Raw genomic sequence first — 16,502 nt, 5'->3', positions numbered from 1 at the left:
CTTTACAGTAATCATGTACATCAGGCATCATCTGTCCATGTCCTGTCCCCCTGCCTTCCTGCCCCCCCCCCCTTTTTTTTAACAACAAAAACAAACAAAGCAAAACAACCCTTTTCTTCCCTAGACTAAACTAACCCATTCTTCAGTATCTCCTCCTGGATCATGTCAGCTTCTTTATTGTCTCCCTGGGACACACTCCAGGTTGTCTTTCTCTTCTTTTGAAGGCTGGTCCCCCACTGGAAATAGTTTTCCAGCTGAAGGTTTACCTGTACCAAATGAACTGAGCAATCACCGCCTGTATCTTAGTTATGGCATTCCTGTTTGTACATCTGAAAATGAAACCTATGCTTTTTTTTAATTTAATTTGCATTACACTAATGACTGATGATTTAATTTTGTGACCTGTTAGACCTTTTCCTCACCCCAAGATCCTTCATGCCATTTTGCTTCCTAGCCAGTATTGTTTCTGCTGTATTTGACATCTCTCTTAATAGGGTAGAATGTTCATTTTTATTGTTTCTTTTTCCCATTTCTTCAATTTGTCAAGGTCACTTCAAATTCCAACAAGAGCGTTCATGTGTGTTGCTATTAAAATGCTTTTAAAAGAATGGAGGGAGACACATTCCTCTGCATCGACATGCAGAAATGCGTGCATAGTGGTTGGGGATTGCTGGTAATTCATTTTCCAAATACTCCAGTTCTGTTTAAATTAAATTGACTAATTTGTACCACCACTGAAGTCGTCAAAGTTATCTGAAATGGATGAGGAGTTCCCACAGCCTCAGTTAATCACATCGCAGCTTTGGGCAGTAGCTCTTTAAACTGTTCCAACTAGATTACAACAAAACATTTGTTCATTGTCAAAATATATTAGTCAGTAAATACTTCAAAAAGAAAGATGTGTATAGGTGATTTAACATAGCAACAAAATCAGTGTTCTTTTAAGTCCTCCCTTGAAGTCTCCTTTGCCACTTACCCTCACATCTCTTCCAGTAGGAGCTCAGCATCTCCACACCATACACATCCTGAGAACTCCTTTTTCCTTCAGTAGCGTAGTGGGAAAGGAGGGAGTTGCTTTATGGCCCATAAAAAGCTTTATAGTTTTTTATTATTTGGCCTTTTCAGTGTCTACTATTATGTACTATACCTCTGCAAGGATGGAGAGCAAGGTGAAAAATGATAATGTTAATCTTTCAAATTAATCAGACCTCCCTCCTATTACTGCAGCAGTGATGAATGTGTCAGTCCTGTTCAGTTACTACTGGCTGAAGTGGTACCTTGCACTTCCCCAGGGACTGGAATGGGACTCCTGAGGAACAGTGTGAAACACCTGGGTTTTCTTAGTTACTTCTTAAAGCAAATTTGGCAGCTTTCTATCTAAGGGTACCAAGGAAAAGTGTACCAGCAAGGCAGGATCATTTTAATATGAATTTTCCCTGTCTTTTACAGTTTCACCGTCAGGTAATGGAAATGGTAAAAGATTTCTTGTATGAAACCTTTCAGATCTTGGAAGCTGGGCTAGTTCAGGTCTTTGTTGCTACTGTCTGGATTGCTCTGAATGAATCCCTGTTTATTACTGAAGGCAGAAGTATAGAAAAACAAGTTTTCATCAGGGTTAAATAGCCTCCAAAGAAGTTCTTAGACTTGGATATATTCATGATGATTTTTCAGATTCATATTATGCAGTTAAAATTATTTATTGGAACCTGTCAATAAAGGGTTTCCCTATCTTGGGAAAGGTGTTTCTACTTAATGCAAATGAAAATAAATGTTTTCATTCTAAATAATTCTCTGTGCCTCTCAAAGAATGGATGCCTTATAAAAATTCAAGATAGAGCTGCCAAGTCAGGTAATTCACCGAGGTTTAATGTGAAGATTATTGTGTTTATTTTGGTTTCAGGAAGATATAAACCACTGCTTTTGGTTCCTTCAATCCTGGAAAAAGAGCACAACTTTTATAATTATTTTTGCATAGTCTCTAAAATCTGGATATTAAAAATACCAAGGTCTGAATTTCAGAATTACTGTATTTGAGACCTACTTTCAAACAATAGATTCTCATCATTTTCTGAAAATCATTCCCTTTCCCAGTTAGATACTTAAACTTGTTAGTAAAAATGGAGGCCTAAGGAAAAGTGAGTAGATCATTTTCTTTAAATATAAGGTTTATGTTAAAGTCAGTAGGTGTCCAGGGAATGTGGATGCCTGTTGCATATTCAGTAAATGACTTTTTCTTGATAGCTTTATATAATTTGATCTTTGCTAATCAAGGTACTTACTGTAAGAGAAAATGAACGTGCTCAAGGATCACTATTAATAAATGTCTACTTCTAGTGAATGTTCTTAGAATTCGCAGATCAGAACTAGACAGTTTTCTAGCAAGGTGAAGCACAGTGCTCTTTAGTATTCATTATCCAGCGAGTAAATAAATGCTCCTTGTATGTTAAAACTTATACATTTTAAAGAGAAGACTGTAATGAAATAGTTGACCACTGGCTACTACAATCATAAGACTTCATTGAACTGGAACCAGGATCTGCTGTGGAAATGATCTGGATCGTTCACTTCAAAAAAGCATCCGCAACAAATTCATAAAATATCTGCTTACAGAGACTGTAAATTTTTTGTATGTCTAGATATCATTAGCAGTAGACTTCATGCACTTCTTACAGTGTAGTTTATTTAATTTTCACTTTCGTGTGCTGACTCTTGTTCTGTCTATGTGTGAGTTGAGGAGTCTGGTTCATCAGACTCTGATTGTCATCTTGTCACAGTAGGGTAAGCTTCTCTCCACTGCAGATTCTCCACATTCCTGTGTTTGAGTTGACTGTTAGACTGACACGTCCTAAGCTTCCTGAATCTGATGAGCTTCAGCACATGCTCATTTCTTGCCATTTCTGACACAGGTTTCAGTGATGAGTTTCAGTCAGCTACCTCTTTGTGAAAGTGCGATCACATGCACAATTACTCTGATCTCTATGGCACGTGCCCGTTGCCTGGTCCTCTGCCAGAGTCTCAACTTTGTGGGAACTTTAGGATTACAATTCAATTATACTAAGGAATGAAAAATACCACTTGCACACAAAGCCTTTTCTCTGAATAATGCAGAAGAAATTATTCTTCTCATTATTCTCCTCCTGTGGAGGCAAAAATAATCCCTTCCTCCTGTGGGTATGCTTTTTTTAAAAAAAAAAAAATAAAATTCTGGTCTCTCTCTTTGCCTTCTCTTATTTGAACTTTATTTGTGGACTTCTTATACCCATTGCTGGTTTTGAACAGAGTAGCAACGTGTGGTTTCTTTATTCTGCTTCTGGGAAAACTCCAAACTCCAGCCTATCCCACGGGAGTTGGAGGATACTACTTCCCCAGGGTTCAGCTGTCCAACGTTCTCAGAAGTCTTCTACTTGAATGGAATTGTTGAGGTTAAGGACTCTCTGTGGTTACCCATCTTTCGAATGTCCTTCTGAGGAAGTGGAGGGGCAACGCTGTTCCACAGCTGAAGCAGAATTTGCAGTCTCTCTCACACATACTTATATATACACACACGGAGCTGCCTATGCCAAGAAGGATTCCTAGTTTGAATATATAGTGTCCTCAAAATTGTCATGGAACCCTCAGTCTCGCTTGTCAAGTTACAGAGATTGCTCTTGTTCAATGTTTCATCACAAAGTACATTTTCTAATTCTCATGTCATTTACCTGACTTTGTGACGATCCCTATGCCACTGAATCATTGCCTCTTGCAGGTTGTATTGGTAATTGTTATGTTTTCTTTTATGTCTTCAATGAAATGATAAAATAGCATCCTCGTGCAATCCTACGAGATACACGGCCATTGAACTAAGATGTCCCATTTAACAATTCTGTTTTCAGTCGTCCGAGGTTTGTGTTAACTCTGTTTAATGTTACGAGCAGGGACTGGCTTCTGAACCGCCTGATCAAAGCACTGTGGTCTATCAGCTAGATGGTTCAGCCAGGCCACAAACAGCTAGCACATGTGCTGTGGTCTTTTCTCAGCGTTTTCTAATTAGGGGCACATGTCAACCCTGACCTACACAAGAGAAAGGCTTTTGTACTGCTTCAGTGTGTGCAACAAACCATGCGTTCTCTACCTGCCAAAAAGGGCAAAATTTGACTTAAATCATTGGAAAATGTTCATCATCATTTGTATCTATGCAAAACTCTATTTTCTTTAAACTCTTGAGAATCTCTTTGATGGAGAAAAAGGATGCTACAGAATTAATTTCTGCCATAACTTGATTCCTTCATTCAATTCTTGGAATCTTATCTCATTTGCAGAAAATCAGGTTTATCCATCATGACACTGATGAGTGAACATGGCCTGTCTGTATTTATTAAAGTAAACTATAGAAGGAAGCAAACATTCATGCATGGAATGTATCTAGCGTGTCCTTATTGACAGCTGAAGTACTTTGAAAAAATGAAATTTCCACCATATAGATCATAATGATTCCAGCCATTTCAGTTTTGTCAACGATTCTAGATCACTGAAAACAGCCAAGAATTAAATTGGAACAGCCAGGAAGTTGCATAAAAATCTTGGAAAAAAAAAATCAAGTTAATTTTGGTTTGATCTAAATATTATCCTCAAATTCTTAATTTTCTAAATCTCACCTTCCAGTGTGCACAACTTAAATTAATAGAGACTTAATATGGTACATAAGAAGGGGATAAAAAGAATCCTTAGTGAGGATCACTACATAAATAAGTCTTTTTGTGTTAATACTTGCTCTGCATCAGGTCCATAAAGAAAGCAGACTTGACACTTTTTTTGCCTCATTTTCCTGTGATCCTTTTTGTTACTTAAAGCTGCTGCAATTGTTGTCAGAACACTTTAATATTTTTTCCACTTACAAGTTGCATTTTTAGCACTACTTTTGTATCTTAAAAAATGATCAGAAGAGTGATAGACTGTCTGTACAATGCAAAGGCACCTAAAGGAGCTCTGGATGTGCCGGCACTGGGGCCACAATGATAGAGCCACAGGGGTTCTCTGCACAGGCAGGTGCAGCCTGGTTCATAGCGGTGGTGGATGCCCAGGAGGAGCACGCTGTTGATCTGATTCTTCTGCTTGTGAACCTTTGCTAGATAAGTTATGTTTACGTGGCATTGCAATACCCTAACTGCCATCGATTTTGCCAGTGTTGCAAATAGCGTGCAGCACGTTGATAATTTAAACGTGCTTCTCAACTGGATGTCAGGTGAGCAAAGACTTCAAGTTCATTTGTAAAATTCTGTGTCCTCAGGTTGCAACTCAATTCAGTGCACAACTGTTGCATTTCCAAATACAAATGTAACATAGTTGTCTGTTGTTTTCTTATTAGTTGTAAATATACACAACCTGAAAGCTGGTTGTTAGAGCAGGATCTAAAATATAATTCTGGCCTTGCTGAAACTGTATCAGTTTCACTCTCACCTTACATAGTCTTCTCATATTCTGATACCGCTGAATTCCATAGCAGAATTCCTGTAGCCATGGAATCTGTTTCTTGTTTGCAAAAAGATTTTATTTTTTTTATTTGATTCATATATTTCAAAAGTCACAGTTCAGAAATATGGAAGTTTAAATATTTTGGCATGTTACAATACAATTTAGAATTTATCTAGGCTCTCTGGGTTTGCTTCTGACTGCATAGCATAACTCAGTGGGTTGTTGCCATTCATTCATACTTCTGTTTGTCACCAAAAGCTCTCTTTTGTTTGCAGGTTTGGCAAGAAATCCCGACCTGCAATGTATGATGCAACCCCCATCGCTTATGAAGATTACAGCCCAGACGACAAGCCTTTGGTTACACTGATTAAGACAAAAGATTTGTAATCTAGTGTATCTTTTTTGGATTATTTTTCAAAAGGATGGGCTACTAACCTAATTTAAATATTTTTAAGAAAAAAGCATAAGTAATTTAAACCATTAGATGCTTCAGAATTTTCTGTAGAATATTTAAGAACCAATTTTCTGCAGCTTTTAGTTTGGAAAAATATTTTAAAACAGAATTTGTGAACTTCATGAATTACATTTTAATGTACCTTGAGCTCTATAAACTATAAGCTTACGATAGTGTGTGCTTTTTTCTTGGTAGACACTATTACTAAACCCAGATGAGTTTCTTGTGGTTGTTACAGAGCAGAAAACAATAATTAATGAGGAGTTCTTTATGACATGTCAGTGCCAGCTTTCTCAGTAGAGGTAGGAAAAATGTGAAGCATAATATGATATATAATATATCCATTAATTAAAAAAGTCTAAAATGTTTGTGTTGTGAAAAAGAAACTAGTAAAAATTATTATTCCTAATCTGAATGAATTAGCTTTTGCCTTATTCCATGCATGGATAGATAACCTATTTCTCCATTATTTCCTGAAAGTTGCTGAAACATACTCTTGAGTTGACGTTTGACATTTTTGTAATAGTATTCAGGCTAGGCCTTGTATAATAATTAAAGTGCCTCTTGAGGCAAGGTAAGGGCATGATCCTTTAAACATTGAAATCAATGACAGAACTTCCATTGACTTCAGTGGGCATGGGATTGGATCCTACAATTGGACCGAATCTATATTTTTCTTTAAAGGTTAAAGTTTTTTATATTGTGAGTAAACTAAGCATATGGTTTGGGTTGTTTGTTTCCTAAAGGTTGTTGATGTACAGTATCGTTTCATGAAATATTGTGTATTTCTCATAGTGCTTCTTATTTAGGATCAGTATGGGGTTTTTGTGGCTGTATTTGATTGCTTACGGGCTTCTTAAAATTCTTGCTTATTTCAGAAAATATTGAATAAATGTTATCAAGTGAAGATCGCAGCTGTTCCTTTTGTTTTTCCTCATTTGAAAGTGCAATGTTATCTATAAATTTGAAAGGACATGAGCATATAAATAATGCCGAAAGAAGATACTCCAGCTGTTAATTTGAAAAGGAAAAAAAAGGATTACTTTTATTAACAAGGTAATCTCTCAAAAGTGAGGCAAATGCAGCACCGGAGTAAAGATAGGTCCATATGAACCACAACCTGTTCCTGAGTGGATCTGACTGCGAATCATAGAAACATAGAATGGTTTGGGTTGGAAGGGACCTTAAAGATCGCCTAGTTCCAACCCCCCTGTCATGGGCAGGGACACCTCCCACTAGACCAGGTCTGGGCTCCAAGTTGTAGCAAGAGTAAGTTTTTGCCACAGAACAACATGTTTATGTGAGCAGGCTTGATCTGACTTTGTGTTCCAAAGAGGCCTGCCATTGGGGAAGCCAAGACTGCATGGTATAGAGGCAACTTGCTGTGGCTACCTATAGATCCTGCTGTGTGCTGCTGTGCTGGGGCCAGTCAGCACTGTTGTATTACAGCCTGATAAGCACAGAAGGGCTAAGCTCTGGTAAACCTCTTAATGTTGCAAAATCTTGGAATGCATCCAAAATCTTCGTATTTCACGTAAATAACATTTCCAGACAAAAAAACCCAACCACCTATGTCCCCAGGAAAACACAAGCTTCTGATCACCTGTGTGAGGACAGCTGTTGGCTCAGACAGTCCTTCCCTTTCCTTGCTACTGCTGACATCTCCAGACCTCAGGCCACTAAAAACAAATCTAATTAGGAATTGTAAAGATTAGAAAGCTGCCACTGGTTTTACTGTCTTGTTTAGGTGGGCAGAGTGCATCTGGTATATTTATTTTAATTTGGAATTTCATTGTTATTACTGCTTCTGGTTACATTCATAGCAATTGAAATATTTTCCACATCTTGCACAATTAGTGCTGACAAGAGGTAGACAAATCATTGCAAATCAAGCTGTTACTGTTGCTAAAATGTAAATTTCATTGTGATGTTACATTTGAGTTCACCATTTAAAACAAAACAAAACAAAAAATGACAGTATATGCAGCAGATATGCGCCAAATTTGAAATGTTGTGAAGGAAAGCAAAGGAAAACATCTTTTAGTAGCACTGTTACCTGTTAGAGAAGCACTGCTCAAAGAGTCTTACTGTTAGGAATGGCTGGATGGTGAACATGCAGGTTAGTAACACCACGCTGTGTTTGAATTATGGAAACGCCAAATGCATCTCAGAAATCGAGAACACCTTTCCTGACATCCTGTATCTGCTACCATCGGCTTTCAATGGCATTGGCCCAAGACAATAATTACTAGTAGGAGACCTAAAAAACTAGATTCAAGCCTCCCTTTCATTCTTCAGGCACAGTTTTCGATGACAAAGGTTGTGCTTTTGCATCTGTTGGCTGCCAGACCAGCTTCTTTCATTGGTACAGTCTGCTGCTGCTTTACTCCAGGTATGGAAACTTCTGTTTTTGGTGACTTCCACGTGACTTCCAGGAATGTTTTAAGGACGCCTTAGAAAGAAGGGCCAGGAAGAAGCTATACCCTATGCCATTTTTTGTGACTTGTGTGGAACAGGGGCAAATACATTGATCTTATAATTGATTTGTTAATCACATAGAAAAGAAATACTCATTGTTCAGAGTTTTTGGCCTTTTCAGTGGTAAAATATTGGTTTATCTTTGAAGATCTACAAATCTATATAAAGCACGGAAACAAGTGACTGTTGTTCTAGGGAACATACATATTCACAGTCCGTATTTTACAGGAGAGGTGTTGCAATGAGCAGCAGCCCTTCTGCATACAAATCACACCTTGGTAGTGATTCTTGACCATTCTATATTTCTCTCAAGTGACTGACCTGAAAGATAAGTAATTTGTGAGGAGCTATTTTCCTGTCAGCTTGCAGCCTCTAGCTTCTGTAAATCATCCTGTGCTTCCTGTGAATTGTGCTTTGAAAATTACCTTTGCTCCTTCCAATTTATTTTATTGAACTCTGATGGCATGTTATGCATGCACTATGCCTGTATCCGCGCAGTTCTGAGATACTTGTGAGGCACTGCGCTGCCTGCCAAATGGAGCAACCCTCAGATCCAGAGGGAACAAACCCATCCTGGGTTTTTATCCCAGCTCTGAAGCTGCCAGAACAAGTTGGTTACTGCCTTTATGTGCCAGATCAGGTCTTTCTGAGGATATACATGAATGCGGACAAAGGACACTGGTTATTCCATATCCTTTTCACAAACCGGAGGGGGTTTGTTCTGTATAGGGAGCAAATATAGGTGTATAGCAAATACCGCCTGTTGTTAATATACTACATATGGGGTTTTTACTGTAAAGGGATCAGATGCAGAAAGGGGCAACTGTATGTGCTCATCCTCCTGGCAATGGGCTAACAGCCTCCAGCTCCTCCTGCAGATGTGACTCTCAGGGCTTGTCATTAACCTCCAGGACTTGTGCGTTCCCCAGGTTTGACCCTTTTTTCTTCCTCTTCCATCTGGAAATAAGAGAACCTCCCTGAGTGTTATTTTTTTCTCCAGCAGCATGGACATCTATTCTTGCTTGCTTTTGGGGTGGTGTGAAACTTGTAGTTACAGCTCGGAATTGTGATACATATAGTAACAAGAAAATGTCATGATTTACATGGATTCTGGATGGAGTTAGTCCAAAATGATGAAGGCAGCGTCCCTGACCATGTGGTTGGGCTAATTTCATTATGATATAAATACAAGTCCCAAGGGAACAGTTGAGCACAACAGGTAGAAAACACATATTGACTAAAAACATAAAAATGATCACCATTAAAATCTACAGATGCAACCCTAACTTTAGCTGATAAAAATTAGACCATTGCCACAGCTTCAGCCTCTCTTTGCATCTTGTCTCTAGGTGGTGCTTTGGGCCTTTTCATGCCGCCTGTGTGGGCTCCAGAGGTGAGGATGTAGCTGAACCCTTGGGTGACCATGCCTTGGTCCCCCACTAGGACCAGTTTTCAGGAGCAGACGTTGTACTTGGGAAGGGATCGCCATCCTCCTTAATCTCTAACAAACTCCATCTTCTTCCAAATACATGATGAAAAATGTTGTTGTTGAGGGGTGCTGGTAGCTTGTGAAGGAGAACTCAGCGAGGAAGGCTGTGTTCCCATGACGGGGGCTCGTTGCAGTGTGCTGTATTGTGATGTGCCGATTCTTGGGTGAGAGGACCTGGCCTTTGCCGCTGAGCGCACAGCCATCCTCTGGCTTTGGAGATCCATTTTAAACCCCCCTGATGTGTCCCTGTGCTGGACGTGCAGTGACAGCCCGGGCCGGGCAGGCGGCAGCAGAGGCTGGGAGCAGGCGGTGGCACCGCCATTCCCCGGGTCACGGCTGTCAGCCCCTTGGCGCTTGCCCTCTGCCATTCCCGGGGGACAGCTAGAAGACGAAAGGCCTGGGGACGTGGTCCTGACCCAGCCGGGGCGCGGGCAAGCGGCTGGTGTAAGCCTGCAGGAGCTCTGTTTGTTCTCAGCTTACCCTCTTTCTGCTAGCAGAGTAATCAGATGATGGGCTTGGGGGAGCAACTGTGAGGAGTTGCAAGGAGACCTGAGGCACCCCGTGCATTGTCAATCCAGGCTGGGTAACATCCTGCACCGAAACCACCAGCCTGATGTTGCTGTTACTCCCTCCGCTGCAACTGTAGTCAACTGATATGCTGGTGTGAGGGGAGTGAGAACTGGGAAGAGATTTAAGCTCAGTAAGGTGCGTCTTGGAATGACAAAAGTGTCTATGTGCTTAATTCCTTTGAAAACAATGGGAAAAGATGGTAGTTGTGATGGGAGAAACTCATTTGGTGTACCTCTGAATCTAAAAATATTAAAAAAAATCTGACCACAGGTGTATATAGCACTACAGCAAACATTGCTTGCTTCAGTGAAGTCTCATATGGTGAAACTTCAATCACAGCATTGATGTTTTCATCGCAGCTCAGCTTTATTTCTGGAAATGGTTGGGCTTTTCTCCAGCAGGGCTTTGTTGAGAAATGCCTGAGCAGATATGACATTCCTGAAGATGTATAGTTTCTCTTTTGATAGCAAAAGACACCTGATGAGAAATAAATTCAACACCTCCGAATATTATTCTCTGTTGTGGATGGCTCAGAGGAATTAAACAGCCCCTCCTCACTTGTGTTGCCAGAGTTATGTGCACGGGGTGCTCCTTTACCCCTTCATGTGGCTAAATCCTTCTATGTCCAAAATTTCCCTGAGATTCCCATCTCATTTTGCCCACAACCACCCAGTTTTTGCAGTGCAGACCGGCACACTGTATCCGAGCGAGCTGTGACCCATCCTTACAGGGAGCAAATCCAGCCCATCCTCCCTTCAGGTGCCCATTTTCCGTGCAAGCCGTTTGCTGCACGGTCAGCTTTGGGAACCTCTTTTTCTTTTCCCGCTGTCATGTTTCCAAGCTTCACGTGCTGCTCGGTACTGACTGGGCTGAAATCTGCTGTTTGTGTGTTATTCTGCTGTTTGTGTGTTACTCTGTGCGCATATTCCTGACCTTGGAGGGAGTGCAGAAGTACAGGCCTCCCATGGACCTCTTCTTCCTGCTTCAACATGTGAGAGAGATGGAAATCAGTTTAATTCAGGAAAAGGTTTACTCTCTCAGGCCATTCCCTGCTATGGATAGTTAAAATAACGAGTGTAATATCAGGAGCTAATGAGTTCAGACATGTTCCTAACATAAGAAATGGGAGCCCCAGGGCAGTCCAGTGTGTGTCCAAACCCTCTCCTCAAATCTATTGGGTACTGTGAGAGAGATGCACCAGGTTATGGCTTTCAGACACCTTTTATTTTATGATGAAGTGAGTGTGAAGGATTGTTTTTTTGGTTTTTTTATCTCTCAGAGTCTATTAATTAACTCTGTGAAATGGTCTGCACAAACAGACGAGCAATGAGAGAAGGGCAAAGCACTTCGCCAGTGCCAAATGAGAGACATGGAGCCAATCTGCTTTATCTCCTCTTTGCAAGTTTGTCCTCCATTCCCTGAGATTTTGGCTGAGCATCCACCAAAATACTGTAGTTGTGTGGGGTCAGGAGGGATGGCATAAAGCAAATTTGACTCTGACCCACCTTTATGTCCATCTTAAATGTCTCGTCAGGGAGGTGGGACCAGCCTAAGTCTGAAATCAGAGCAATCAGTATACTGCTGCTACCTGAAATAGCTGGAGATTGTTACAAAGACGGGCAGAGTGCAATGTGCTCTCAGCTCCCACCAGCTCCTTCTCAGTCCAGACATGCTGGTCACTGAAGGAGACTTGCTCAGAATTTGTTTTTGCACTTCTTGACTCTTTCATCTCTGCTTGCACTAGAGTTGATCCCTCTTGTGCAACTTCTGTGCTGCAGAGCACCTGCTGTGGGACCCAGCATCTAAGTCCTTTATATCCTTTTTCCCTCCTTCTATTTTGGAAGAGCTCCAATTAGGTGAAGGTGATTCCTTCTGATGGGAAGTGGGTCAACCAGTGAAAACAAACAAAACTTCAAAGTGGTTATGCCACATCCAGCCCCATCTGGGCTCAGTTGACTTCATTCCTTCTACAGTGCAAAATGGATAACAAAAATGATCTTTCTGGTAAAGTCAGATTTCTCTGATATTATGAATTCCAGTTCCAAATCCTCCTTTTAAGAAGTTTATGATAAGACGACTATTGTAAATAAGCTTCCCCTTTAGCAAAGAATAAATCATCAAATAGGCTTTGTTTGGTGAGATCTTCGGCAAAGGAATGTAAATAAATAAGCTAACTGAATAAACTTCTTTATCTGATGTGCTGAGCAGAAAAGGCAGCAAAGTTAATCATTTAGGAAAATAAGCTGGTCTGCTGTGCTTGCTCCGATAACAGACCAGGAAGAGTCTAAGGGAAACAATCTGCTCTAGCTTGCCGACCCTGGACTTTTTGCTGGAGTCCCACAGATCAGGAGAGATCATGTTTATCAGTCTGGAAGCAATGTTGTCTCCTCAAGGAGATGCCCTTCAGTCTAGATTTTTGATTTGTTTCTTTTCCTGTGGACTGGTCTACTTCCTTTTGGAGGTGGCTCTTTGCAACAGAACAGAGATCTCTTATGAAGCCAGCTGTGACTTCTCTTCCATCTCCTGGGAGTAGTACACACATGGACAATAATCTGAATTTGCAGTGTTTTAAACTTTGGACTCCATGTTTCCATATGAGCAAGTTCATGTGCATATGTATGTGATTGTACATGGATGTCAGTCCACGTGTGCTCAAAGAAATCTGAGTGAGACTGTCACGGTTTCATCACAGTTTTTGATTGACTTACATGGATTTGAACTAATCTGAAGTAAATCTGCCTGGAATCTGAGCCTATAAGCCAGATATAAGTTGTACAAGTTAACAAAAATGTATGTAGCTGCTGTAGAAAGAGTATTTAGCCTAATGCAATTTAGATGACTTTGGCATGTAGCAGCTGCAATTTCAATTAGTTTGTCAGCGGAAGACAGTTCTCACCCCCAGCTGTGATGGTTTGAGAGGCGGTCATTGCTGAAAGGTATCTCATCATCCATTGCTTTCTCTCTTTGCTTGTGCTGTATGTTCTGCCTTGTCGCTCCAGGGCATTAGTATCTTATGGAGAAATTTAACCATTGGCACCATAGATGAAGACAAGGAAGAAAAACAGATGAAAATCTTTGGCAATCCAGATGGGGATGAACTTATGACACTCTGTTGACTCATCTATCTCTGTAAGTCTTTGATCAGTGAAATCTCTTCTTCCTCTCTCCCCACAAATGCTTTGGTTGATGAAAGACTGCATCCGGTATTGCACCAGGATAGCAATATTTTGGCATGACATTGCTCAACCAGGACTGTAGTGTTTAGCGCCTAAATGATGCATTGAAGTGGTGGTCTGTAGCCTGTGCAAATGCCCTTTTTTGTCCTCAAGCCATGGCTTTGTATTGTTTCCTTTTTTCAAAGTCTCAGTATTTTGGCATAGTTGCATTTTTGCCCCTTTTGGGGTGTTTGACATAAAAAGATAAGGTCAAGATTACGTTGAACTCTTCCTGAGAGGAAAATGTCTACAACTTCTAATAATAGCAAAGATAGGACATTTTTATGTCAAAATACCAGCACAAGATGCTTCTGATGACAGTCAGACCACATGGATTTGACATGTGAATGTATCCATAAGAAAAGAAGCGTAGCCTTGCTCCTCAGGCTGGTGGCTTGGGACACTTCCAAGGTTTGCTTAGTGTATCTACCTTTGGCAACCAGCAATTTTTTAAAATGCTATCAGGAAGGCTGCTTAAAAATAGCTGTCCCATCTGCTGGCTTAACATACATTCTTGTATTAAAAGAATTGAAATATAATATTTACCTGCAATATCTTTCTGGGAAATATGTCTTATGCCCTCAAGCCTATGAAATCACGATGTAGAATCTCAGTTCTCACTCCCTTTCATCTGCACCTCTAACCACTATGAACTTCAAGATAATGCTTTGGTAATCAGTATTAGGGCAATTTTGTGCATGATGAAGCTCCATTTACCTCAGCTGCTTTCCAGAAGGTTGGCTTTAGCTTTACTTTGGAAAAATAATGGCTCAAGTGCATGGTTTCTTCGGTCTCCTAGAAGTCAGCTTATTCCTATACTGTACTGAGACAGAGAGAGCACATATGATGGGTTCCAGTTCCTACTCTTTCTCCAAGAGGACAGAGAAACACATGGATAGGTTACAGAGAGTTAAAATCAGTATTAACTTGCAGAAACTTTGTGTTTGTGGATCCTATTGCATGGCATTGGTATTTCTTCTACAGAGCAGCCTGTAGTTGTTTGGCTCGCTATATTTCACTATATTAGCCTGTCATGTGAAGAAGGCAACCAGGCAATAACTGTCATGGTACAGAATAATTTCTTTCAAGGATTTTGTACCTAAGATGTGCTGTCCATAATGTCTTATTTGTGGTCTGTATGTGACACCAGTTTCTCCTATTAATTTAGTTTGAACATATATTTCAGCTGTTTTCCCTTTGTATGACATTTGCTGGAATGGTCTGTCAAAACAAAACTGGCAAAACGTCATGTAAATAAGAAAGGATCTGCTCTCACATGTGCCGATTATGCCATTCCACTTTCAGATTGCCATGAATTTGAAACTGAGATTGTTCTACATATAAAAGATGATGACCAGATATTTTTATCTCCAGTACTCAGCACGCTGCTTCCCCTCTTTCCCTGTGCCCTCTGTTGCCCTGTGTGCGATAAGGACAAAGGCTGGGGGAGATTTTTAGAGCACTGAATTAGGCGTGGAGTTTATCAGTTTTCCTCCGTCTTTCACCCATTTAATTCCCACAGAGACTCTATTTTACAATTCCATGAAAATGCCTTAATTCCTGATAGCTTTGAAGCGTTATTTTATTTTAATACATGCGAGATTTAAAATGGGGTAGTAAGCTAGCAGTATTGACAGACATGTTAGGTTTAAATCAAAATGTCTCACAGCTGTGATTTACTTAGTGATATATGTTGCTGATCATTTGGAATAGGTTATTGAATGGTAAATGTGGTGATGCTTTGATGACATTTTAAAGTTTCACACAATACAGTACAAAATTTCTGTACAAATTGGTTAGTATTTTCTAATTCTTCTCCACTTCAGGGGACTTCAAAAGCAAAACCTCCCCACAAAACCACTACCCTACCCTGGCAGTAGGGCTGGCCCTACCCATGTTTTTTCAATTGTTTTTCAGGAAGTTCTGATTTTACATAAACAATATAGTTGTATTCTCTTTCTCCATCTGGCAGCACCTCTCAAGAAAGGCAGAAATTGCAGGCAGAGAAATAATATCAGACTTCAAATTAACAGTTAAATGTGCTCTTCGTTGAAAAGCAACTCAGCCTTGAGATTTCTTAGAATTCATTGTCTCTCTCTCTTTTTCGTTTATGTGTCGTCTCTGATTTACATCCCTCTTCTTCAAACTTCAGTGTCGGGGTGATTTACGAGTGCAATATTCTGTGTGATATTCTGCAGCATTAGTTGGCAAATCCCTTCCCTGAGCATGGGGATGTATTCCTCTTTGTTACAAACCAGAGAGGCACACATCCCTTAAATTTCTTTAAAAAGACAATGCTTAATAAGCTTTTTGAAAGGAAAAAAATGCAAATCCCATCTCATAATAATCCATCTTATAGTTACACATAGATATGTTACTTGTACAAAAACTGCTCCAGCTACGTGGTATTGGCATTTTGTGTGATGGATCCATCGAGCCTTTCTGACTGCCGTGGGTCAGTCTGTTTAACCCATCTCTTGCTTTTAGCTTGAAACAAGTTCCCAGGCAGCGCAGAGCAAAGCATGTGAGTCCTGCTGCGTTGCTGTACTGGGGAGTGCTCATGCTGAAATTTAAGCATGAGCTTAATGAAGGACTTTTGAGGTTTGTTAATTTTCTGTTATGTATTTTGGCCTCATCTAGGGTTGAAGATATTTTATGTCTTTATAGAGTTCTTCTTTGAGCTGTAAACCTTGGTAAAATCTTGTGTGAAATGTTGACGGCATCAGCCTTATGCCTTTAGTGAGGGCTCTGCATTCTCTCTGGTTCCCAAAAACTTAGAAGGGACTTGAGACTCACTAAATTATTGTACACAAGAGGATGATTCTTGGGCTTCTCTGGATGATTT

General features: G+C 40.2%; 1 protein-coding gene across 1 annotated transcript in view; it reads left to right on the top strand.

Annotated features, from left to right (window-relative positions):
- DNER (delta/notch like EGF repeat containing) overlaps positions 1-5,838 on the top strand; it is a 136,832-nt gene extending 130,994 nt beyond the window's left edge. Inside the window, exon 13 of the mRNA XM_054206376.1 lies at positions 5,727-5,838. Coding sequence (XP_054062351.1) covers positions 5,727-5,838 — 112 coding nt within the window. The remainder of the gene's footprint in view (positions 1-5,726) is intronic.
- The last annotated feature ends 10,664 nt before the right edge of the window (positions 5,839-16,502 follow it).

Source organism: Rissa tridactyla, chromosome 6 (assembly GCF_028500815.1).
Source record: "Rissa tridactyla isolate bRisTri1 chromosome 6, bRisTri1.patW.cur.20221130, whole genome shotgun sequence".
In the NCBI taxonomy this organism is placed as follows: domain Eukaryota; kingdom Metazoa; phylum Chordata; class Aves; order Charadriiformes; family Laridae; genus Rissa; species Rissa tridactyla.
Note: the sequence above shows the minus strand (reverse complement) of the source record. Positions and strands in the feature narration are given on the sequence as shown.